Source organism: Symphodus melops, assembly GCF_947650265.1.
Source record: "Symphodus melops genome assembly, chromosome: 13".
Lineage (NCBI taxonomy): Eukaryota > Metazoa > Chordata > Actinopteri > Labriformes > Labridae > Symphodus > Symphodus melops.
This window is the reverse complement of record NC_136703.1, coordinates 13,592,520-13,618,435: the sequence shown is the minus strand read 5'-3', so window position 1 is coordinate 13,618,435 and position 25,916 is coordinate 13,592,520. Positions and strand designations below refer to the sequence as shown.

General features: G+C 40.1%; 2 protein-coding genes across 3 annotated transcripts; one reads left to right on the top strand and one right to left on the bottom strand.

The window, feature by feature from the left end:
* Positions 1–1,065: 1,065 nt before the first annotated feature.
* Positions 1,066–17,273, top strand: LOC306833691 (vasopressin V2 receptor-like). Of its 2 annotated transcripts, XM_079359154.1 has the most exons (8): positions 1,066–1,116; positions 1,907–2,011; positions 2,890–2,950; positions 9,180–9,565; positions 10,171–10,416; positions 10,609–10,755; positions 11,716–12,292; positions 13,406–17,273. In XM_079359154.1, the coding sequence occupies exons 4-8, from the start codon at positions 9,182–9,184 to the stop codon at positions 13,603–13,605; spliced, it is 1,554 nt and encodes a 517-aa protein (XP_079215280.1). In that variant the 5' UTR covers positions 1,066–1,116; positions 1,907–2,011; positions 2,890–2,950; positions 9,180–9,181; the 3' UTR covers positions 13,606–17,273. The 2 variants fall into 2 exon arrangements, with proteins under 2 accessions (XP_079215280.1, XP_079215279.1); XM_079359153.1 differs by lacking the exon at positions 1,066–1,116 and having other exon boundaries at positions 1,653–2,011.
* A 2,131-nt stretch (positions 17,274–19,404) lies between these two features.
* On the bottom strand, positions 19,405–23,029 carry ssr4 (signal sequence receptor, delta). The gene is made up of 6 exons (XM_079359494.1): positions 22,813–23,029; positions 22,505–22,623; positions 22,353–22,427; positions 21,281–21,370; positions 21,070–21,135; positions 19,405–20,066 (listed from the first exon to the last, which is right to left on the bottom strand). The coding sequence occupies exons 1-6, from the start codon at positions 22,856–22,858 to the stop codon at positions 19,962–19,964; spliced, it is 501 nt and encodes a 166-aa protein (XP_079215620.1). The 5' UTR covers positions 22,859–23,029; the 3' UTR covers positions 19,405–19,961.
* Positions 23,030–25,916: the final 2,887 nt, after the last annotated feature.

The window sequence follows — 25,916 nt, the reverse complement described above, 5'->3', positions numbered from 1 at the left end:
TACTTGAGAGGAAATGTTCCCAAATAGATTATTTCATTTCAGGGTGGCTTCTTCTTCAAAACATCTTGGTAAAAAAAGAACTTCATGACTGGTTGGTCATCAGCGAACGCCTTATTTCTTTGTTGCCACTCCTTCTGTTGGTCATCAGTTGTCTTAGAATCAATTAAACCAACAAAGTGAATTGTGGATTAATTTGCTTTGTCACAAAACGTTCTTTAAGACCAGTTGAGCCAAGATAATTATATCAGAGTGATTCTCAGGGAGCTTAAAGCCCCACCTCCACAGAGGTAGGACAGAATTGTTTGAATGAGGGAGGGAGGCATCTGATGTGAAGCTGGCAGCACCGCTGGAGGAGGGCTTCCAGGTTTTCTGACATCATGGGACAATCCTAGCCCTGCTGGCTGGGGATCAATGGCTTTGTGCTAGACAGACAGAGAGGGTCTCATGGGTATAGCATGCTGTCTGTGTTTGTGTCTGTTTGTGTGTTTGAGAGATGCTGCGGGCCAATGAATGAATAACACTTGTAAAAAGAATCGTTCTGATACCAATATCTGCTGAGGCAGTATCAGCCTCTGATGTCTAAAAGGTTGTATTGGACCACATTTATACATACAGTATGTGTAATGCATGTGTGTGCATATGTGTTAATCTCCAGCATCCACTGATACTGAAACATAGGTATTGGAATCCGATTTGTTAAGAAGAAAATGAACATTAACATATAGGCATGCTTGAAAGTAATGTTTGTGTCTATGTTTTTTTTTGTACATCTGAGTGTGTATATGAATTTAGAATTTCTGTCATCCTGTAAATATAAAAGTGTTTCCGTGCATGCAATATGTGTTAGCTGATAATCCCATTTGCGTGTGTGCATGTTGGTATGTGTGTTAGAGAGAGAGAGCATTTCAATTATAAATAAGCAAAATAAATGATTTGCTGTAACCTTGCCGGCTCTTTGTGTACACCAAGGGTGTGGCCTGCTGCGGGCCAAGCTGACTCAGCCAATCGGTATTCTAGGAAGGTGGAAGAGCACTAGCTCTTGTCCACCAACAATAAAGCAAATGAAAGACCAAAAGAGCACAACACAGGAGAGAGCTTTGAATAAAAACACAAGCGGTGAGTATCAGTGACTTAAACCAGGCATAATTCATTACAAAGAGGGGAGGGGCTTCTCTGTATTTCCCTGCATGTTACACACAAACAAATACTGTAAATATTATTCACTTTAAAACAAGTTGCTTTTTTTTATAAAAAAAAAAACAGACAGTCTGTATCATTGTGTACATCCTCTACATCTAATTCTACTGGTCTCTCTCTCTCATTTACACACACAAATACACACACACACGCACCTACACACACACACACACACACACACACACACACACACACACACACACACACACACACCCTCTCTCTCTCTCTCTCTCTCTCTCTCTCTCTCTCTCTCCCCCTCTCCCTCACACACTCTCCCCTTCTTTCTCTCTTTCACTTTATAGGTATGTATAACTCCTTCCTGCACGCTCCACCCTCAGTCCTAGAGGACAGGCTGGTTGACCTAGGAGGAGGGGATAGTGAGGGGACTGAGGGGGGAGGGGGGAGGTAGGAGCATACGGAGCTCAGATTCACTTCTGCTGTTGAGTGCTGGAGGGAGCAGCACATTGCAGGAGCATAACGTGACGCACAAGGAACCGGGACACACACATGGCTATCAAATGGATTACTGTGACATATACTTGTGAACTCCAACACAGCAAGAACAATACAAGCAGCATACGCACCAAGGAGCTGCAAGGATCCTGCCGACCTTTGTTGTCACAGTAGAAGAAGAATCAGTGATAGAAGGGAAACTTCTTGATTTCGAAATAGACATACTGATTTGTTTGGGTCCTACCTGATCATACAGGGGCCAAATGAGGGACTCGGATTGACAGCACTGAAGATGTCAATGTTTTGGGTAAAATTCTGACAGCTTCTAGTCCTCCTGCTACACCACTCAAGTTGATCATTGGTAAGTGCCTTTTATTAACTCTGTGCTGATACTGATGTTGATCAATTGTACATAAAATCCTATTTGTAATCCTTCATCAGTTCTTTAAAAAAACCTAAAACAGTTAGGAGCCCAGTGGTCTGGAGGAACTCAAACTTGTCAGTTGTATTGAAATGGATTTGTTTACGGCTCAATCTAGGTCATCTCTCTACACATCTTACAGTGCATGTTAGAGGCACTGATACACAACTCGAGCTTTTTATTTAACAGTTCATAAATTATTATGTTTAAGATAACTATCATAAAATCAGTGTCATTAATCTTACTTTCACGTTAGTTTAACATTCATACAGTAAATATAACAGTGTGTCATTTATTATTAATGTTTACTAAAGGCAACCATGATACCATAACTGTACAGTATCTGTTTTGGATATTGAAGAACATCGATGTAGTGATAATACAAAAGGATGAATTGAAGTATTTTCAGCATAATCTTTTACATGTACAAGTACAAGTAGAAGTTAACATACGATGATTTATTATTTTAAAATCGCTGAACATTTTTAGCTTCTTAGCTCCAACAATTAAAATTCTTATACAGTTTTCATGACTTACATTCTTTTTTTTTTTTTAGCTTTTGTTAATGTAATGACATATTTTGTAACAAACATAGCTGTCCTCACAAACAAAAAATTGGTAATATTTCCTTTTTTTACACTCACATGCTTAACAAGGAATAGTTCATGACACAGACTCATTGAAAATGCACGTGGTCCTCTTAGTTTTTCCATGGATTAAAAAAGCTCATAAGAACAGTCAGCTTTTGAATGTGATCTGCTCTTTCATGTAATGTTAAAGAAGTCTAATGCTGACGGCTCGTAATGCTTTTGTCCCAGAGTGACAGAGACGCCGAGAAAAGGACACGCGTGAGAAAACTTACCATGCACTGACAGCAAGGTGAGTGGAGACACATTCACTCACCTTGGTGTGCTCCCCTTAAATGTTTTTGTGTGCATGTTTCTCTGTGTGTGTGTTTGTGTTCTGCCCATATTTTTTAATTGGTAAATCAAAGGTCTTTGGAGGATAAAAGGCAATATGTGGACCGGCTTTGTGTTTATGGTAAACACATCTTCAAAGATGATGGATTTATTGCCTGACTTTGAAAAGATCATCACAACAGAAAAACAATTTTTATAAGATACAGTAACCTGTACAGTCGCATGACAAAATGCTGAATTCCATTTTATATTATAATACGAATCAATGTGTCTGTTGATGGAAAAGTTTTCCTTCGAAGCAAATCATCACAGAACAAGGAGGCTTGTTGTTTATTTTAAGCAAACCTGCAGTTCATCATCAGTTGGATTCTTTAATTAAAGCACATTTAAATTGTCCATTGGATTTTTGAATTATAACAGAGAATAAAGTTTGGTGCAAACACAAGTCAAATATTTTCTGAGGCAATGAACATCATCAATGAACTCTCCTTCATACATTTTTGAAGCACAAATACATTCACCTTGTGCAAGACATGACAGAAAAGTCCCTGCATCCAGCACATCAATGGATATGACTTTATTCACTTCCTAATAACCCTTGTCATCACAACATTAAAAACACTGAAATACAAACATGTTTTAGAATCTAATCATTAAACCATTCACAAAGAAACTGACTGTGAGATATGGCAACCTGGAGAACAAAAATGCAACCTAGCACAGTTTGGATTCATTCAGTTCAATTTAACAATAAACATAAAAAGATTTATCTCTCCAATTTGTTTGTCATTAATTAGGAAACACATTGCTTTAAAATTAAATTTACAGTATAATACACTTTTCTTATCTGAAATGTTGGCCTAAATATACAATATTCCGAAATTGAATGTATTTATTGTGTGAAAATATCATCATCTTCTTCATTTCTGTTATGTATCGTCAGTTTACTTTGTTTCCCTGCAATATCGAATAACTTCATTGTGTATGTTACGGCATGTGGTACAGATAATGACCATATCAGCTACAAACATCAGGGTCAGTTTGAACTGATGTTGTAACAACATAACCCATTTTCTATTCTTCAAGGGAAATACTCTAAATGTTGATATCACTTGGTTGGCATGAAAAAGGCCCTGCTTTGTTGAGGGCACATGCTCGTCAGCAAAGTGCTGGTTAATGATACATAACAAGAAAAACAGTGGTCAGTGGTCTTATGAACTGGCTTTATCAGTGCAGATAAGGAGACTTGGACCTTTTTCCTCACCTGACATGGTGACTTCTGTCCACTGGTCGGTGTATTGTGGAAACAAACTTGTGGTGATGTTTGTGAATACAAAACTCAAGTAGTGTGCCACAGCACACACATACCGAAATATGGGCGAGTAATGACTGTATCAGTAAGTGCAATGAGGCGTGGTCCCACATGATTAACATTTAATGGGTTGTTGATAACAAAAGAGAAGAAAGTGTTTACTTTTATGGCTCATAGGGGCAGCGGTCTGCAGCAGAGAACATGGAAAAGATGTAAATCTTCATAAAAGCAGGTCCCTCCTCAAATTGAAAAATAAATATTTAGATACTATCCACCTGTCATTAAATTCTTCAGATGAGGCATTTATGCCAGTTGGGATTGAATTTATGATGAATGTAAGCTGCAACTGGCAGTGTCAGTGGGAAACTAATTTACCCAAACGTGGGGCCTTAAGGAGAAAGCATATTCACATATGCTTCATCATGCAGATGAAATGCAGTACTGCCCAAAGTGTGGCCCCATATGACTCATCCAGACCTTTCTTATGTAAGAATCTATTGATTGATATGTAAATAAAGTCAGAGAAAAGCAGCACAGAATACCAAAATACAAGTATATCCAATGGTGTGATCTCAGAAGCAGAATTGATAGGTTTATTTTCAGATTCAGATTGGGCCACACCGTTTAAATCCTGTTTTCTGCCAAAGTCTATTAAGAAGGGTGATAATTGAAACCAAACAGAAATGATATGCATGTCACAAAGAGTTTCCTTTGCAGTTTTGATCCTTCCTGATAAGACAGATTTAGAGCCGATGGATGGATGTGGAACATTTGAGAAAATAACAGGTGCATGAAAAAAAAAAAAGAACAAAAAGGAAGAAGCGCAGATAAAATTAGTGAAATTAATGACAGGCTGTCTGGGCTGCTAATGAGGACATAGAAGTTCTCATGAGTCAGATAAGGTCGGACCTGGTCAATGGGAACTAATCACAGGACTGACGTGTACTCACAAGGCAGACAGTAACTGATGGATCTTTCATTATGTTTGGATTACTGCATCTTATATTAGAGCACCTGTCTGCTTCTGCTGCTGCTGTTGCTGCTGATGCCACTCTTTCAAGTTCATTGGCTTAGCGCCTACATGTCAGGTTCATCTTCACTGCTAAGGTCTTAAATACATTGAGAGTTCCTCTTTGCATGAGAGAATGAGAGAAATGTGTTTTCCTGCCATGCATGAGATGACAGGTCAGGAGTAGAGACAGGAAATGCTTTGACATCAAATGAAGGATTAATGTCTATCTAATCTCTCTTTTCTTTTTGACTTTGATAAATTGTATGTTAAAAGACCCATCCTTTCTTTAAAATGTAACATAAAGAAACGATGATGATGAACCAGCTTATTTGTATTTTTCAACCTGTATTCAACATTTGTATTACATTCATCTGAAGCCAGGACAGACATTTATTAAATACAAACACGGAGTACAAACAAAGTCTGTGCAGTGAACACGTTAAAACAACAAGGAGATCTTCATATTGTATTTGTTTTGTATTGCATTGGATTTTTAAAAAAAGAAACCTCTCCGCTTAGATTATTTTGAATATTTGACCCACTGACTAAATAGTGGAAAAAGTTCTTTGCCAGAATACCATTGAAGTGACAACTATCTCATCTGAGGTTTCTCTTTTAGGCATGTGGTTCTTCTTATACTTCAGCAGAGTGTAAGAAGACACAAGCAGATAGCGGTTGGGTCTCTACATAGCTAGAGCATGACGTAGCTTCTCAAAGAAAATGACCAAAACATGTGTGAACAGCAAGAAACAACAAAGGACTGACATGTTGAAAGATGTGAATGTTTTGTAGCTGTAATGCTTTTTTTTAAACTACCTGTTTCTGTGCTCCCTGAGGCGATGTAAACCTGTGAGAGGAAATGGTATAGGATGGGGAGGGCATGGAAATGGATGGTTTCACATTGGTTTGAATCTGTAGAGGAAAGCAAGAGAGGAATTGACTCCATCATTAATCATAGTGAAAGCTTTAAAGTTCAGAGAGGATGCAACACACCACACTAACTATACTAAGAGCAGAGTCTACAGTCTGTCCGGCAAAGAGAGATGGAATAATTTGTGGTGAACGTTAAGTCGATTGGACGGGATGGGAATGCTGTGCGGTGTTGATGTTATTAAAGAGAGAGCCAAGCAGAATACGTTTGTAGAGACAGGGAATATAGAGGAATATATAAAAGTACAACTTGGATTATTGACAATATTTTTGTTCTCCATGCAGCCTAAGTTGAAGTGTTTTCCTCCAAGGAAAGAAAATTTCTCTGCAAGAACTTTTGAGCTATGCGTGGGTCTTCTGCTGTTTAACCATTGAGCAATTTGACGACAATCCATCTTGATTTCTTGGCTGAATCAGACATGCAAATAAGAGCATATTTTGAGAAAATACTGCATGTCCTTGAGGAGTTCAGGAACACAGAGGCTAATACAGAAGTTATAAGAAAATACACTGTGTTATTTAAAGCTCCTGCAGTGCTTTGTGCAGAGTTTGTCAATCCCCGGTGGACAATGCAAGACCTTTGTATCTTTATACCTGATCTTATTCTATACATGTGCAGTTTTCAGACAAAAATTATACTGTTTCTTTTTTATTAATGTACCACTTTTTGGGAATATTTGCTTGAGAAATGTAAGAAAGGGGGTTTCTTTATGTTTCTGTAAATGGTCACTTCTGGCACCTACCTCATGACAACAGTTACAGGCATTAACATTTGCAATATTGAAAAACTCAGCCTTATTGCTCATGGCTTTACTCAGTTTTGTAGCTCACATCGAAGCATTACTATTCATTCCAGTCTCTTTCATGACCCACAAAAACCGCACAGAGGCTTTATTCAAACCAGATTAAACATTCCTGAACAGTTAATAAAGTTAATTATCTGTTTATTTGATTTCATAGAATACAATATGGTGATATAAATTTGAACTTACTCATATACTTCAAAGACATTTCCAAGGCCTTGTCACCGTGGCACCTCCTGTAATTCATCACACTTTGTCTTTGCAGAGGTATACATGAAAGGCGATTTTACATCAGAAATGAATCACATGGGCAAATATACATAATGAGGTTATATATTGAGCATAAAGAAGAGCAGCCACACAAAGAATCCCCTTATGAATTGTGCTGTAATTACAGAGAGGGGCACCAGGCTCCTCAGGTAATGACAAAGAGAGACCACAGATCCCTTGATGATAAAAGGCTTCGTTGTCAATAGCTATATTAAAAAAAAAAAAACTTGAAACAGTAAAATAATAAAGGAGATGATAACAAGGAATATTAGTTGCTTTGATCCAAATGACCCTTTGGCACATATCTGACACATAAAAAGAGAGTTGTAATTGACGTACGACTTGGTTTAGCCATGAGTTGAAGTATTGAGGTCTCCAGCAAGGAGGGATTCACTCCAATCAGAAAGTCTGTCTTGAGAGAGACAGTTCCGCTCAGATTCTCCTCCTTTCACTCACAGCTCTGCCTTCATGCTGGGTTGAGAGGTCCAGCTGGCCTGGCTTGTCATGCATTCATCTGAATACATTCCTCTGGCAAAGCCGGCATGCAACGCTTAACAATATGCTCAGCTGTGTTATCTCACACACCCAGCAGTGAGTTTGCTATTACTAGCAAATTGGTCATTAGGTCTCTGAGGAGTAGTGGGAACAACCTTGTAATGTCATGTTAGTCACACTCAATTGCACAACACTATCACTGTAGTTTGTCTACTATTTTTAGTTGTGGAAAATTTCCAACGTCTTTTTCAGTGTAACATTTGTGTACCTTACCACTCCTTTCACATTAGTAATGATAATGCATCAGGATTACGTGTCCATTAACTCACAGAACTAGTTCTGTTCTGTGCTATTTGGCCCCTTTTTTTTTACCTATCGTCCTCTTTCCACCTTTTTCTAGATTGTTTTTCTTCTCCTGCCCCTTTCTCCTTTCTCCTCACTCATTTCTCATTTCCCGTCTTTTTTTTTCTCTCTCCCAGACTTTCTCTCTACGTGCAGTTTATTTGACCACGGATGCCCCCAGCATCCCACGACTCTGTTTCTGAAAATTGACATCTCATTCCTATTAGCTTTTGGTTCCTTTTGAGACATTTATTTATAAGCAAAGAAAAATAAACGTAAATTGATTGAGATCAAGAAAGAGTGCACGTGTAGTGTTTGCCTGTGTGTATGAGAGAAAGTTGGAGAGGGCTATGGGGGGAACAAAAAAAAGGGGAAAAGAGGAATGTATGGGGGTTAACATGGGATAAAAGCGATTATGAGAGCGGAGGTGAGGGAAAACTGTCAAATCAACCTTGAGAAAATATGAAAAGGAAAATAAACAGCACTGGACTTGCGTCAAACAGAACCGAGAGCTATGAAAACCGGACAAACACATGCACTAAAACTTTGAAACAGCGTCAAAAACATAACAGTATTAACATACCAGCATGATTGGTACAGTCTGTGATAGTCTTTACGTAAAGTCAAATTTCCTTAGGATTGATCAAAGGAAGCTATTTATAGTGTGTCATGTGAATATGTAATAATTGTACTGAATAAAAAGCATACCCTGTGATTAATCTCTGCATTAACAAGTCTAAATGAAAGGCCAGAATGTTTTGATTTGGAGGTGAGATAAATTAAAAGAACCACCAGGCTTCTCAGCTGACACGTTACAGTAGAAAAGCAATTTTATGAAATAAAATAAGTCTAATGTGAAATGGATGTGTGATAAAAACAGAAAGTAAATTGTGGATGATAAAAATCTATAAACAGTCTTGTGATTATGCACCAGTTAGACTTCTGGGTAAGATTTTCCTGGGGGCATCATCTAACAACAGGTTTAGACTGGATTTCTTGCATGAACACTTTGTTTGTTTTTCAGGAATGGAAAGCATCAGTGTGGAAACGGACTGGGATGGGTTAGCCCTCTCCTCTCTGCCCGCTGCAGGACGGAACAATTTCTCCTCCTCGTCTTTGTTTGTCTCCGAGCTCAACTCTCTCAATAGTTCTCACAGTGGGGGATCCTTCTTTGGGATCTTCCCTGAGAACAGTTCCACCACCACACCTCACACTCTGCCCCAGCCCCGGGGCAGGGACCCGGGCCTGGCCCGAGCTGAGATCGCTGTGCTTGGTTTGGTTCTGGCTCTCACAACCTTGGGGAATAGCTTTGTGCTGTGGGTGCTGCTGAGGAGGAGAAAGCACAATGCGCCCATGCACGTGTTCATGGTCAACCTGTGCGTGGCTGACCTGGTGGTGGCTCTGTTTCAGGTCAGTTGAGAGAGTCACATAAAACAAGAACAATAGACTAAAGTGTAAGAGTGGGTGGACTAACTTTCCATAGCCCAGTTCATTTGTTTGGGTCATCATTGTTTTGAAAATGTCTTTTTCTCAATTCTAAAATATTGAGAAATTAAGTCTTTATCATTGAAAACCAAGCATTGCTATCCCATCCCAAGATAATAAGACAGATAATAAAACCCAAGAAAAAAACTGGAATTTAATCAGTGGAAAATTGAGTTAAAAAAATGTGTGGATGTGTGTCCACTCAGGACTTTAGCTTAATGCAAAGTACAATATAATTAAATAATTTACCATTGTTATTTCTGCACTGTTTGCCCTCCTACACTGCACTTTTGTCATCAATTTATTATATTGATACTGGTGGGCACTGTTTACATCACTTCAAGACAATGTAAAGAAGTGCATTTGTTGGGGACTATTTTCAGCTGCTCATTAAAACACATTTTAGGCTCAAGAAAGTGTTTACAGCAGTAGGGCACTGTATGCTGCTGTTTGAGTCAAAATAATTCTGCAATACTTTGCAAAGAGCTACCTTATACAAATAACAGTTTTTTTTTATTATCTGTGTTCAGGTTCTTCCTCAGCTAATATGGGACATCACAGAGAAGTTTCAGGGGCCTGACTTCCTCTGCCGCTCCGTCAAGTACTTACAGATTGTGGGCATGTTTGCTTCCTCCTACATGATAGTTGCCATGACGGTAGACCGGCACCATGCTATCTGCTGTCCCTTACAGGCTTACCGTGGAGGGGCAATGTCCCGCTGGAACACCCCTGTCATGGTGGCCTGGGGCTTGGCGCTGGTGCTCAGCATACCACAGGTGGGAAGGAATACACATTTGCACACACATACAAACACACGTTGTGAAATAGGACATGAGAGTTAAATCAAGATGCTGATCTATTTTTAGCCTGATGAGGTCATCACAGTTCAGTTGATGGTAAAGGAAACTGCCAGTCATGTCTGTTGGAATGCTGACCACTCTCGCTGTTCTCTTTGTTTGGTTTGTCAGGTGTTCATCTTCTCTCGCTCAGAAGTCACTCCTGGAGAATATGAGTGCTGGGGTCACTTTGCCGAATCGTGGGGGCTAAAGGCCTACGTCACCTGGATGACCGTGGCAGTCTTCCTCCTGCCTGCCTTGATAATCACCATCTGTCAGGTACAACAGCTTATATTGGCTGGGCTTTCAATCTCTGCACCAACCACAATGACCACATGCCGTATGCAACATAATCCAAAAACAAAGGCATGAATGAAATTGTGTTTTGTTTTCAACTGGGGTACATTTGGCAGGGATTGCTGATCACCTGTGGGGATGACTGTGGTTGGTGTTATATAGCATCCCATGGAGAGGAGGCATTCTGGGCTGCCTCCCATCAGCCATGCTGCTCTATTTAGGGAAAGATATTTTCAGGGTCTAGCTATTTCCCCTAATTAACACAGCACTTGGAGGACCACTGTTGAGACTGCTGTGAAGAAAATCTGCCCACTCAAAGAACCTCCTGCCTGTAGGAGGAATGTACCAGATCTCAGATAAACATAGAAACCCTGACCTTTTTTCATTATCGAATGTGAAATCAAGAAGCCTGTTCAGACACCTTTATTGAAGTTGGATGTATTTTCTGCAGAAAGAAGTTTTTTGGAAGTTGCCTCAGCTGATTCATAAGGCTGTTTTTTTTTAAAAATAATTTAAAGATGTTTGCAGAAAGAATAATTAGAATCTATAACTTAAAAAAAAGTACTAATAGCTCAAAGTATGAATTTCTTTTATACTTGCTTTCGAATTATTGTTGGAGTTTCCTACCCGAGTTGGAAGAATTATTATGTAAAAATAAAATAATAGATGCTCAGATTCTTACAAAGTAGAGGAATTACAGTATTGTAAAAAAAATGTCTTATGCTGGTTTATGGCTGATGGGGAATGCCAACACACACACTCTCCAAATTTCCTGTCACTGGTAAGGCAGGAACAGGATTGTCTGCAGAAAGCAAAGACAGGCATCTGACTCGTGCCGCTCATTAGATTTTATTCTCAGGCCTTCTGGGTAATAAAATGTAGATATAAAGTTCTTCTCTGTATTGAACTGTGCTTCTTCTTTCTTTTTTTTTTATTTCTCAGATAAGAATCTTCAGAGAGATTCACAACAATATCTACCTGAAGTCAGAGAGGATGGTGACGGCCGAGTTGAAGAAGGACGAAATCCTCTTCCGTTTCCACAGTTTTAAGAAGGAGGACGATCGAGCGAGGGAGAGAGGGAGACGGGCGTCAGGGGGAGGAGGGGGGAGGGAGGGCAGAGGAGGAGGACAGCTTTTAAAGGGTGCGAATAACAACCCTCACAATAACAGCCATAACAGCCAAACGGGAGAGTCTTATGACCATTTATCCTCTGCCGTTCAGTATAACAGTTGCTGTGATGCACCAGTGACAACAACATCGACAACACAGCAGCAAACAGTGAACAGCTCAGACTGCCAGGACTCTTACGCCTCCTATGAGCCAGCCTCAGGTTCACCCCGCTGTTCTCTGGACTATGTTGCGCCTCTCCCTCCTGCCATCCCTCCTCCAAGCATCACTAAAGCCATGTCCAAGACCGTAAGAATGACCCTGGTCATCGTGCTGGTCTACACTATCTGCTGGTCTCCTTTCTTTATAGTCCAGCTGTGGGCGGCATGGGACCCCAACCCTCCAAACCAAGGTCAGTCATGAACACACTTATTAGTTCTGGTACAACACTGTCACACTGTGCAATTCAGTCTCAGTGAGCAACAAATGCAGTGATGTGGGTTATAACCATCACTTAAAATTGTTTTTCTCAAATGGATTTATCCTCTTATTGCATATTATCCATTTAATTGCTCCTAATGAGCAACCCTTTCCCTTTTTGCACAAAAAACAAAAGCTAATCAAACAGCTCTGGTTTTCTCCAACAACCTTTGATCAATGTTGTTGTCAGCCTTAGTAAGCCTAAACATGATCCCAATCAATATTGCAAGGACAACCAGCTCCAGGATAGATGTTGTGAAATATGAGCTCAGAAACAACATATTTTTACCCACAACCAGAGACCCCTGCATGGCATCTCTGGCCTCGGTACATTTGGGATACAAACAGCATCTGCTGGTGTCTTTTTTTTTCAGCGAGTGACAGAGCGAGCATGGCGAGTAGCCTTAAATTGTTGCTGATAGTTGGACTGAGTGGGTGTCCTCTAATCTGAAGCTGAAGACAAACATCAAAGGCCTGTAAATAACCTGTTTATATCCCCTGCTGGGTTTGCAAAGATGCCAGATGTTGACGTTTCATCAACAATCATGCGTGCCAGCAGCTCAAACGCAGTGAAAATCACAAGCAGAGACAAGGAGTAGGGTGTGTCAGCTTTGCATACAGACAAGCACACATGCATACACAATGTATTTCCATGCAAATAAAAGTATGTTTACACATGAATATGTTTTTAATCGCAGACTCTCCCTGCCATTCGCACGCACAAACACAAATGAAAAAATATACATACATGCACGTTTTATTTTATCATTGAAAAAATACAACAAAAAGATGCATTTTTAGGGATACAATTGAATCCCTAAAGGAAATGTAAAAAACATAACCCAAAGTGGTTTGCATTCTATCTGAATAGTTGTTTGTTTTTGTTTCTTTTGGTCCATAAGAGAAATGAAAACAATGAGTTTGCTAATTTTTCCCCACCTGTAAATGTGTACAATGTAAATGCCTCAATGCCAACTTGTCCCTGTATTTACACGTGTTTGTGCATCTGTCTGTAAAGTGTGTGTATTGATTTTTGTCTTCGCAGGAGTGGCCTTCACTATCCTGATGCTGCTGGCCAGTCTGAACTCATGCACCAACCCGTGGATTTACACTGCCTTCTCCAGCAGCGTCTCCAGAGAGCTGCTGAACCTGCTGCATTGTGGGTCCAGACCCAGCCGTCGAGGCTCTTTGCCAGACGACTCCACCACCACACATACCTCCACCACCAAGGACACTTTGTACTGACAGAGAATGATGAAACAGAAACAGACACACAGAGAGATATGTTTAACATTATAAGACATGCATGGATGCACGTGCACATGTTGCAAGGACATGCAACTCCACAGCAACTGCCACCTCCGGCGTCACAGCTTGACAGCAGAGAGTACTGACCTCTACCAGATGTTTCCAACAACAAAGGACAGCTGTACTGTCAACAGGACCTCCATCTGTAATCACCTGTCCCCCACACCCCGGCCAGTCAGGAAGGGTGTCATTGAAGGTGTCAACACCACTTTATGAGTGCCCTCTGGATTTTACAGGGGCTGTCAGAGAGCATCTGTAATGCAAAACTGGCCATGAAAGTTGCAGTTGAGGGGGAGCCTCTTTGTTATTTCATATGAGAAAATGTCTCGTCCCACTCACATAGAGTGGATTCGCAGGAATGCAAGGGGTGGATCATTGCGTTAATGGCCTTATGGCATGCCTAATGTACAAAGCAGCAGATGAAGCTAAGGAGGTAGAGAAAAAAAAAGCAGCAGGCTGAAGGAGCGAGACCACTGCTGGACTGAGAACAGACAGGGGATGACATGGGTGTTACAGCTATGGGAGTGTCCCTGAGAAGACTGTGGTTGAAATCTAATAATGTGAACAAACTTTGTTAAATCAAAGAAAGTGGATTAGAGACGGATGCTTGAGGCTGTATTTATATTTGTTTAGGAGGAATCCGGTTCCAAAGAACAATGGTGATTTGTTCGGAGAATGGATGGAGTTTGACTCGTAAGGATAGTGGGTTAGAGTCGAGACACTGCCCCAAAAGAGGAACTGGGAGAGCATGGGTTAATGCAGACAGGAGGAGGGTTTAAGCCTGGAAGAATACAAATGAACAATCCAGGTTTCCTCCACCAACTGGGACACAATTATGTGATTGTATTCTGTACAAACACAGCATATGAGGTACACAAAAAGTCCCTTCCTGTCGTGCTGTCCTGAAAGTATGAAACAAGAATATCAAGCAGAAGACACAGGAAAGAAACAGATAGGAAAAAATTCAACTGCATTCCATGTAAAGTGATGAACAATTCAATGTGTATTTATTGCAAATGTAAGGCACATTATATAGTGTATAGAAAAATGTTGAATGTAAATCACACATTTAAAATGGTCCAATATACAGTATGTAGCTGAAAAAACAAAAAGCTACAAGAGAAACCAAAGATATTGTTAGGTTAATTCAGGTCTTAATTGTAGATATTATAAGGCCTCAGCAGATAAGATACATGAAGAGTAAAGGCTGGGAATATACTTCCAGTCAAACGAAGTGCCTGTTCTGTCAGAGAACATTTATATTGGGGGGCCTCTCTCACTGGAGCAACCTCGAATGATGTCAGCTGTGTTGTTTTAAGAGAACTACTATCACAGCTGGAATCATTGGCTATGTAATATATGCTATTTCACACAATGAGCCACACATATTTTTACCTTTTTATTTATTGTTTTGTAAATGAAAATATACATACATAGGATGTATATACATTCAGTTCCTCTTATTGCCTTATGATTATGTATAAATCTAAAGTATATAAAAAAATTCTTGGACGAAAAGTAATCTATGATGCCCCTTAACTGCATGAAAGACTTCAAACAGAACCATTATCTTAATGTGATAGCTGTCTGTGTTTATAAATATACATTGCTATATACAGTATATGGTCAAACGTTTAATTTCAGACTATGTGTTCTTGGAAATGAGTGTTTGTTTGGGTTTTTTTAATGCTCATTTTGTTCCATGAGAGTAGTGTTATCTAAGTATGTGGGACCATTACTGGGATGCTTTTAAAGTGTGTCTCACGAGTGCTCGTCTGGGTCGAAAGGAGAAGCCTCACCTTTTCCTCTGTGCAGTCGGGGTGTTCAAGCTTTTAGCACACCTCTGTGAATTTGTTTCTAAGACACAAAGCTCCACTTTGATTCTCTGCCAGTTGAAAGGCTATGGCAACATTGTCCCTTATCTCACTTTGTTATATCAGGAAATAGATGAACTTCTCCCAAAGCCTCGGGGTGTTGATGTATTTTTCTCTTCCTGTAAGGAAGTGAAGAGGTCAGAGGAGGATTTTCTTTTTTCTGAAAGGGCCAGACTTTGAATCCATCAGGCCTTTTGATTGATGCCAAGACGCCAAACACACTCAGGTTGTGCATTACACTTTCCACACAGCCATTAGTGACCATTACAAAAGCTAAATAATAAATAGAGAAGCTGCTGACACACTAAATAAACACCCACTAAACTTAGACCCGTCAGTGCGGAGAATTTTTCCCTCCGACAGTACCTGATAGTAGCTATTATCACCCCGACCGCCATCATTCCCTGTTGTCAGCACATATGATAAATGGTCTATAGGTTATGTCCCTGCTTTTTTTATTCCTGCATTGTGTGTGTTTGAGTATTTAGGAGAGAGAGAGAGAGAGAGAGAGAGAGGGAGTGTCATTCTGTGTGTTTATTCTGAATGTCTTGATGCTTATGGTATCCAAGCTGAAGCAAGGTTGATGTCTAAAATCAAGGTCACTTCTTCATTACTGTGGGGCAGAGCTTCCTGCGAGGGGGTATAAGGGAAATAAATGAGCCCTCTGTGTGGCTGTCACAAGGGCAGGGAAATAGGTGAACTTACCTCTTCAAATCAGTTTGGGGTCGGCAGAGGAGTACATTCAGAGGCTCTGAAGAATGACAGAGAACACCCCCCCCCACACACACATACACACACCCCACCCAGCCTTGGCCAAAGTCGGCATAAATCAGACTCGGAGCCAGGAGCTTTACTGCACTGAACAATGTGCCTGCATTGCTTAACTCTAGACCCCTCCGCAAACCTGAAGAGTGCTGAGGCCGCTACTAAGCTCATTCTAAGACACCGGCAAAATATCAGTATTTTCGCTCTTTCTCTCTCTAAAAACATTGATTCTTTTTTCTTTCTGGCTGTGTAAGCAGCTGGAATTTTTATTGTGAAAGAGCCTGTTTTTCACTCAGGAAAGGTTTTCAATAAAAAGAGGTATTTGTACCCATTGCCTTTGTTTACAACAACAGTTTATCCTCAGCTGTTTTCTGGGTGATTTCGTCCAAATATAGCCCTTCTTTTTTTCTTTTTTTTAACCGCCTGCCTCGCCTCATACTAAAGAGCACAGGAACAAAACATTTACAGATTTACCCCTCTAAGAGCCAGTGGTATTAAGGTAAGCTTTTATCACTCTCACCCAAAGTGTTTTCATTAGCTGAAGCTTGGTTGAAGAGTCTTAAATTTTTTTATTCATCATAAAAAAAAAGACATGCTAAAGGTGTCTGATAAAAAAAATAATTTTAGGGGAGGTCATACACCAGGCTGTCAAGGGGTATGTCTGCAATGCATTACTTTTTGTGATATGTCTGCTCATGTTTAACCTGCAGTTTCTCATAGCTCAGTCAAGCTATTAGCAGAGCATGACGTGAAATAAAATCTCCTTCGCTGTGGTGAGTGAAATGTGAAAGGGGTGTCTCATTCTATAGAGGAATATACATACAAAACCACAGAAAGTAAAGAGCAATTACCCATGGCTTGTTTTTGACAGGCAACTGCATCAGCAGGCAAAGTGGATTAGAGGATGCCCAAACAGGACAGGAAGAGGCAGATAACACAGAGGAACTAATAAAAGCTTTAAACTGACTGTTTCTCTTTTCTCGCCAACCACAGTCAGGGTTTTTTTTTTTTTTATCTGTTACACATGTATCGTGGCTCACTGTACATACACATCCATGAAATAACCAGAACAATAACTGTTATGGTAGTGCAAGGAAGTGGAATCCAGCATGAAAAGATACTGTTAACTTTCTGATTATTGACTTAACCCCTGTGTTTGTTTTTCTGGTTCTGCTTTTGAACGAACAGTGTGAAAGAAGTGGGAGCAGTAAAAACTTACAGCAGACAGTAAGTGTGACTTCATGTGAGAGTAGGTTGTGTGACGCCAGTTTCCACATTGCTGAATAGCACTAAGCCCATTGCTGTCTGCCTCCTGAACTGCTGTTTTACACACCCCTGTCAAATGAGCTTTTCTCTGCCTGACAGCACACACACAAAGAGAAAACTCAATGGTATAAAATACTTTGTTTCTTATGTCTTCATGATACACTTTAAATAAGAGCACATGCAGAGATCTAAATGTTAAAAAAGTGATTTATCTTATTTTTAAAAAAGAAATCAGATTTATTAGTTGACATTACTTTGAGATTTAGTATCTTAAGCAGAAATTAATCTACACAAACAATGTACCACTGCAAGAACAAATTGAGACATCCTGTGAGAGCATTCATTCTGAAACACCAACAATCAACTTATCAAATTTGATCCTACATCCGCAATTATCTATACCGATGTGTGGGTTGAAGCTTTAAACATCAGACAATAAAGAAGAGGAAGAGCGTTGGCCTTCTCTCCCTGTTTGTTTTTTCATTCCATTTATATCCCTCCATACAGCTTTCCCCCACTTCCCACAGCCTTAATAGGTGACTCTGCAGGCAGGGCCAGTGTCTGGATTCAATCCAGCTCATGTCTGATCTGAATTAACAACACTGTGATGTCTCTATTGTCTCTTCGCCATGGTGACAGGAGACAAAAGTTGAGATATGCTTACACCATGGGAGTTTGTGTGTTTGTGCTGACAATGCTACAAGAAAAGCAGACCTTTGATGAACTGGTGTACTCTGTACGGTGTGCAGGGTCATGTTACTTAGATACAAAGTTTACATTAGTCTCAGGGGAGTCAGGGAAAAGTTGCAGTTGTGCTGTTCTGGAAGGCTAAAAAGCAGCTCTCTCTGTTCTGTACAGTCAGTGCAAATACTGAACTGGGCCATCTACAGAAATAGACATGCTGAGTTTAAATCTCTCTAACACAGTCAATCACGTAAGCACGAGATTGAAGTAAGTACCTAATGTGACAAATTGAGTGAGATGACTAAAAATCAGATCAGGGGCACAAAAGTGCATTATGCAATTTTCTGGATTAGATTAGCAGCTGATACTGAACCAGTAAAAAAAAACAAAAAACATGTGATCCTTAGTGAGATAATAGCTGGCCTCCCTTTCTGTGTAAACACAAAGCAGCACACAGCTGCCACAGTGTGTTCAACTGGTGGCACTGCAGTGCAGCACATAACACAAGTGGATCCAGTGCCTGTTACCAATTTAACACCTATAAAGTGCCTACTAATGTTGTACAATGAGAAGAACCAGGACACGATATCCTTCTAATGTACTGCTGCAATGAACACGTTTTCTCCTCGACAATCAGGGAATGCCAGAGGGACTGTGATAACTCTCCTCTGCAGACAAAAATAGCCCACCCATGTCCACAGAGGGCTCAGCCACATCCTCCAATGCTCAACTTCTTCACATTCAAAACAGATTTTTCTTATTGGTTTTACTGACATGAAAAATATCAAGTACTTATTGTAAGACGCAAATAAAAGCAATCCTTATAATCCAACAAGTAATTTCCCATGAGTACAATTGGTTTAAATCTTTTATGGAAAACCTGGTTAGTTTTTCAAAATATTTTTATAACCTTCTAAAATGAAATTGTTCCTCAATCTGCAATTAGTCTGCAAAAGTTAAATATACTTGGAACTGTCTTGTTTTTTTAAAATCCAGATGAGAACAGAAGTTGTGACCTTAACATAACCTTATAGTTTGCAGATGTTGCGATGAAACAAGAGAACATGAACCTTCCAGTCCTTCTCAGAGAAAAAAGGAATTTATGTTGGGGTGGGGGGGATTTGTCACCTGAAGCAAAACACATCACTGGAGGAAAAACAAGCCATTTATTCAATTTTCTGGAAGAAACAAATGGACTGGGCTTGTTCAGGATAGCAAGAGCAGTCACGTTATTGACATTTCATTTACATGGAGGTCATGACCTCACTCTGTTTTTGTTCAGCACATCTGTACAATATCCACTCTGTTTGGAGTATCTACGCAGAACCAGTTCTGTTCTGGACGTAGCAACCACCTTTAAACAGGGCTAAATACAGCGTGTGACCCTTATTTATTTATTGTTGTTATATAAAACGCCATCCAGGTTAATTGTTTGGTTTCTAAAAATTATAAAATTCTGTCCATATTGATAAGACAAAGCAGAGTATAAATTCATCTGTAAAAGAAAACAATTGATGGAAAACAGACACAGTCTGAATACAGGAAAAAATTCAGAAGACTGCGGCTCTTGCTCCTCGTCCAAAACCCGACCAGGTGACAGAATACCGTTGGTCTGCCACATCTTTGGATTATGGATCATCGGTTCAGTGCCACCAGAATTCAGTCTTTAATGATCCAGTGGTTAAAGAGTGAAGTCAAATCAGTTTATGCTTGGATGGTGCTCTTAGCACTGAAGGCCAAGTAGTAGACCAGGATACCAATGAGGGCAGCCACTACCTCTGTAGACACCCATGGGCCATTCCATGCGCCCTGGAGAGAGATTAAAAAAAAAAAAAAAAAAAAAAAAGAAAGTTTACATTGGAAAACATAAACGGATACTGACCAACTAGTAACTCAAGTATCACATTGCTCTACAAATAATGAGTCTGAGAGAGAGTCATGTACGGTAACTACACAAACATGTCCAAAAAAAAAAAACACACTGACAACACAACCAACAATCCCAGTCATTCTTATGTTTTCTAGAGGGCCAATATGATGACTCTTATTGGAGGTCAAATACTTGTTTGGAAATTAAATTAATGAAAATATAAAAATATTTTCTCAATATCTCAAAATAAGCTTCTCATGGGAAGAAACCAAAATAAAAGCTACATACCGGCACCTCCGTCTCCCTAAGCTATTGACTTACTGAGTGTCTCTGGGATTCCAAAAATATGTTTTTTTATTAAAAAGTGGATTTTAGCTTTGCATCAAAAAATTATGCTTTCCCAGGACCAACATTGCTGCCCGTTTAGGAATATTAGGTTTCATTGATCTTTTCTTTTAAAAATGAAGAGAGACTGGATTTTGTCTCTGGATGAAGCAACAGAAATAGTCATAAAATCCTGATGTGCCGAGAATGGAATTTGCATTAAAGTAATTTATTCAATAAAAGCACAGAATGCTTGATCAAATGATTTTGTCAAATAAAAGTTGGTTTGCAAGACGATTTACATTTAATGTGTTCTTTAGCTTCTTTGTGTAATAGTTTATGAATTTGAAGGAATCCAGTAATTAAAGTTTTTGGCCTCTATGGGGCAGCAAAAACCACCTTTTATATTAGACAGAACAGATATATTCTCATTAAAAGCTCAAGTTAAGTTCAGGAGATACAGATCTATATTATCAGTCATTGGGAGTCTTGTTTCGGGCCTTGAAAATGTAGTCTTTTTAAGTCTGTAATAAGTGTTTTGTTGATTTTACAAGGGCAAGGCCACCATGATTATGACTGCATTCTCTTGGTCCGTTAAAGAGTTTATAACACACTTACCCGGTGGTCAATGTTGACAGAGAAGAGAGGCTCAATAGCTTTAACATCTTCATTGTTTCTCTGGGCCTGGGACAAAGGAAATTTAATTTAAACTAAACCATTTTTTTTAAATAAAGAAAGAAATACAGTGCAAAACAATTGGAGTAAACAGGCAATAAACTATTGAGCATACATGGCATACATAATTTAGTCTAATGGATCACACACTAACCTTGCGCAGGGCACTGTAGGACTCCTCATCAAAGAATTTGACCTGATATGTTCCAGAGCTGGCCTGTTTGTGAGGAAGACTCCAGGACACCTGAAGGGAAAAGCAACACGTGAAATGACATTTCGGGACATTCCATTTACCTCGGAACTGGGAAGTCGGAGCTGGGAATGATGTCAAACCCGAGTTCAGAGTGTTCCAGTTGCAAGTCGGCAAAGCAACAAGGAAACCTCCAGGAGTACCTTTGTTTTGTTAGCTAATACCAGACGATCAAACAATACGACGAACGCGCTACGTGATTGTGTACAAAAACAACATGTCCACAGAGAGAACATGCACAATTCTATCAGTGTGATTATTTAATCACACAAAAAGAGAAACAAGCAGCTAATAAACATATAGTCACAGCTTTAACGTACGGCTGATGCACATAGCAGCCATGTTGGATTCAAACTCGGACTACTTCGAGTTGCTCCGACTTTCCGACTAGTAAATACGACTTCAGGGGGCGTTCCAGTTGACACTTCCAATTGGGAACTCGGAATATCCCACTTCAACTGGAACACAGCATAAACGCCTTCATCCCCTCTGAGAAATGTTGTGCTTGCTTTAATGGCTGCTAAGAATTGAGTAGGGGTAAATGTCCTGCCTACTCCACACCTGAGCACAGCTGACCAGACACTTTTTAAAGTGAAATCCTCGTCACACTGAAAATGTGGTTACATTATGCCCCCATGCGTATGTCAGAAAAGGTAGAGTTGCAGTCTGTATTTAAAAGTTTGTAAAGCACTTTGTGATCTTTATCCGTGAAAGGTGCTCTATAAATAAATGTTACTAACGTACTTAAAAATCAGACAGGCCTTGAATAATGACATCATTGGTCATATGTTAAGAATAACAAGTACATCAATAGACACTTTTATTAGTCAAGAGATATATACTCAAGCTAGTGCTGATTAAGAATTAAAAACTGAGATCTACATTTCATCTGACTATATTATCAACATCATTCAGTCTCAAACTTTGGCTATCAAGAAATAAACGTAAAATGTGTTAATTAGTGCCTCCACCTCACCTGGTACTTGCCAACATCCTGGCCTCTGGTCACGGGGAACTGTCTCCCATTAACGTCAGCATACAGAGTCACACTCTGTGGAAAGGACACGTATGAAACAATCAATACGTCTTCAAACTGTGCTGTTAAGTGTTGTGGCTGGACTACCTTACCTGTGCTCCGTTGGCACATGCGAGGCTGAGTTCAACGATGAAGACGGACTCTGAGGAGATGACGGCGTCAGACGTGGTGTAGGCCGACGGAGAGATGGCTGGCTCTGTGCAGCTCTCGCCTGTCATCAGGAAAGGAAAGGGTCAAGTTAATAAAGTGCTACACATCAATTCTGCATTAAACATTAACATAAGCATTGCTTATTGTCAAACTTGCTTACAGGATAAGGGAGTGATTTGACAGACAAGCTAAAGGCTGGTTAGCATTACAGGATAATTAACTCGGTGAATATCTTTGTTTGTTGACTTACCTGAGCAGACCGCCAGCAGGGCGAGGAGAGCGGCTATCCGGATCATTGTGAGATATATGAAATGTGGTCAAAGAGGTTAACTGTTCCTCAGTTCCAGCTGCTGAACTGCACTGCTTCTTTTAATGAAAGGAAGAAGTCCACCTCAGCGTACTGTTAGAACCGCTCCGCGCTTGCGCATGAATGACGTGGACTGTTGCGCCGCAAAGCATTCTGGGTGGTAACGAGGTCGACACGTCATCTCAAGCATAGAGATATCCATATCTATCTATCTAATCCCCACCATAGACATAATAATATACACTGCTCAAAAAAAATAGAGGGAACACTTCAACAACAATGTAATTCCAAGTCAATCACACTTCTGTGATCAAACAGTCCACTTAGGAAGCAACACTGATTGATAATCCATTTTACATGCTGTTGTGCAAATGGAATAGACAACAGGTGAAAATTATAGGCACTTATAGACACCCCAAATAAATTCAATTCAATTCAAAAAACTTTATTTGTACCCGGGGGGCAATTCAAGGGCACACGAGCAGCAGATAACGACAGTGCAACTATACTGAACAAAACAGGAGTGGTTCTGTAGGTGGTGACCCCTGACCACCCCTCAGCTCCAATGCTTTCTGGCTGATGTTTTGGTCACCCTTGAATGCTAGCGGTGCTTTCAGTCCAGTGGTAGCGACAGAGTCCACAACCGACACAAGTGGCTCAGGTAGTGCAGGTCATCCAGGATGACACATCAATGCGAGCTGTGGCAGAAAGGTTTGCTGTGTCTGTCAGCGTAGTGTCCAGAGCATGGAGGCGATACCAGGAGACAGGCCAGTACATCAGGAGACGTGGAGGAGGCCGTAGCAGGGCAACAACAACACAGCAGCAGGACTGCTACCTCCGCCTGCACAAGGAGGAACAGGAGGAGCGCTGCCAGAGCCCTGCAAAATGACCTCCAGCAAGCCACAAATGTGCATGTGTCTGCTCACACAGTCAGAAACAGACTCCATGAGGGTGGTTTGAGGGCCTGATGTCCACAGGTGGGGGTTGTGCTTATGCAGCCCAACACCGTGCAAGATGTTTGGCATTTGCCAGGGAACACCAAGATTGGCAAATTTGCCACTGGCGCCCTGTGATCTTGATAGAGCTGAAAGCAGGTTCACACTGTGCACATGTGACAGACATGACAAAGTCTGGAGACGCCGTGGAGAACGTTCTGCTGCCTGCAACATCCTCCAGAATGACCGGTCTGGCGATGGCATTTCTTTCGGGGGGCTCGCTAGAGGTACCGAGATGAGATCCTTAGACCACTTGTGAGACCACATGCTGGTGCGGTTGGCCCTGGGTTACTCCTTGCTAGACCTCATGTGGCTGGAGTGTGTCAGCAGTTCCTGCAAGATAAAGGCATTGATGCTATGGACTGGCCCGCCCGTTCCCAGACCTGAATCCAATTGAGCACATCTGGGACATCATGTCTCGCTCCATCCACCAACGCCACAATGCGCCACAGACTGTCCAGGAGTTGAATGATTTAATTCAGGTCTGGGAGGAGATCCCTCAGAAGACCATCCGCCACCTCATCAGGAGCATGCCCAGGTGTTGTAGGAAGGTCATACAGGCACGTGGAGGCCACACACACCAATGAGCCTCATTTTGACTTGTTTTAAGGACATTACATCAAAGTTGGATCTGCAGTGTGTGCGTTTAATTTTGATTGTTGCTCCAAATCTAGACCTCCATTGGTTAATTTGATTTCCATTGATCATGTTTGTGATTTTTGTTAGTACATTCAACTATGTAAAAAACAAAATATTTAATAAGAATACTTCACTTGTTTGGATCTAGGATGTTTAATTTTAGTGTTCCCTTTATTTTTGGGGGGGTAATGTACATTATATTTATTATAGACATTATATACATAACATTTATGATCTCAATCAGAAACTTAAACCAACTGCTGTTTTTAATAGAAATTTCTTCCATAGTTCAGTGATATGAAAAGTTTTACCAGCCCCGATTTTTAATTTAAAAAAGAATTAGACTACAGAAAAATCAAAAACAAATTTTTAGAATATATTGTGTGTAAATTCTGGCTGTAATTACTAATTGGTCAGTTATTTTTCAAGGGCTGTAGTAAGCAAAGCAAGTAGCCATCCTTAAGTGAAAATAAATAAAAGGAAAAGGACCTTCTGTTGACATGAGCAAAAAAGCACTGATAATTACTTCAACTTTTTTCATCCGTTAATAGAAACTGATGACTGCAGTTCCCCACAGGCTGCAGAAGCCTCCACGGTTAACACTTGAAGCATACATACAGGAAAGAGAATTGGAAAGTGAAAAAAAAACAAGGATCTTAAAGAAAAAAAACTGTACCATCTCATAATGAACTTACTTTTTGTACCCATGCATGCTTGCACATACCTAATATAAAAATAGGTAAAAATAAAATGTGCTCCCTTTGTGTTTCACTCACACACTTTCCTTTCGGAGGTAAGATAGCTCTGTAATAACCATAACCCACTTCTTCTTTGCTCAGAATATAAACATCACCATACCAGAAGTAAAACAGGTTTTCTTATTTAGTTCACAGGAGGAATAAGTTCCTACCCTGTTTTTGGAAACACTCACAATTAAGTTATGTTAGAGGCAGAATATCTCTTAACTTCTAAAAAAAAAAAAACACCTTCTCATTCATGGGAACTTATCACAGGAAGCCTACAAATGTAGGAACACTGCCTTAGTGGAATATAGACACAAACTCATAAGTGTAAACCATTTACTAAATAAAGGAGATTAATTAAGAAATAAACCTGTCTTTCTGACATTATTTCCCTGTATGGTAAAGTAAATGCCAGATGCTCTCCCTGATAAGTACAGTATACCTTCTCATACGTCAGTTGAGAAGTTCCGATTGAAGCACGCATATGGGCAGGACCTGAGCTAAATCACTGAAAGAAAAGTCCAAGCACATTGCAAGTATTTGCACATTTGAGTAGTACATACATTGACAAGGACATTGTTGTTTTTAAATAAAACAATTTGTGCTGCATAGAATAGTGATGCTCTGCTTTGGAAGGCACAAGCAATATGAAATGCTCTTAAACATTTTA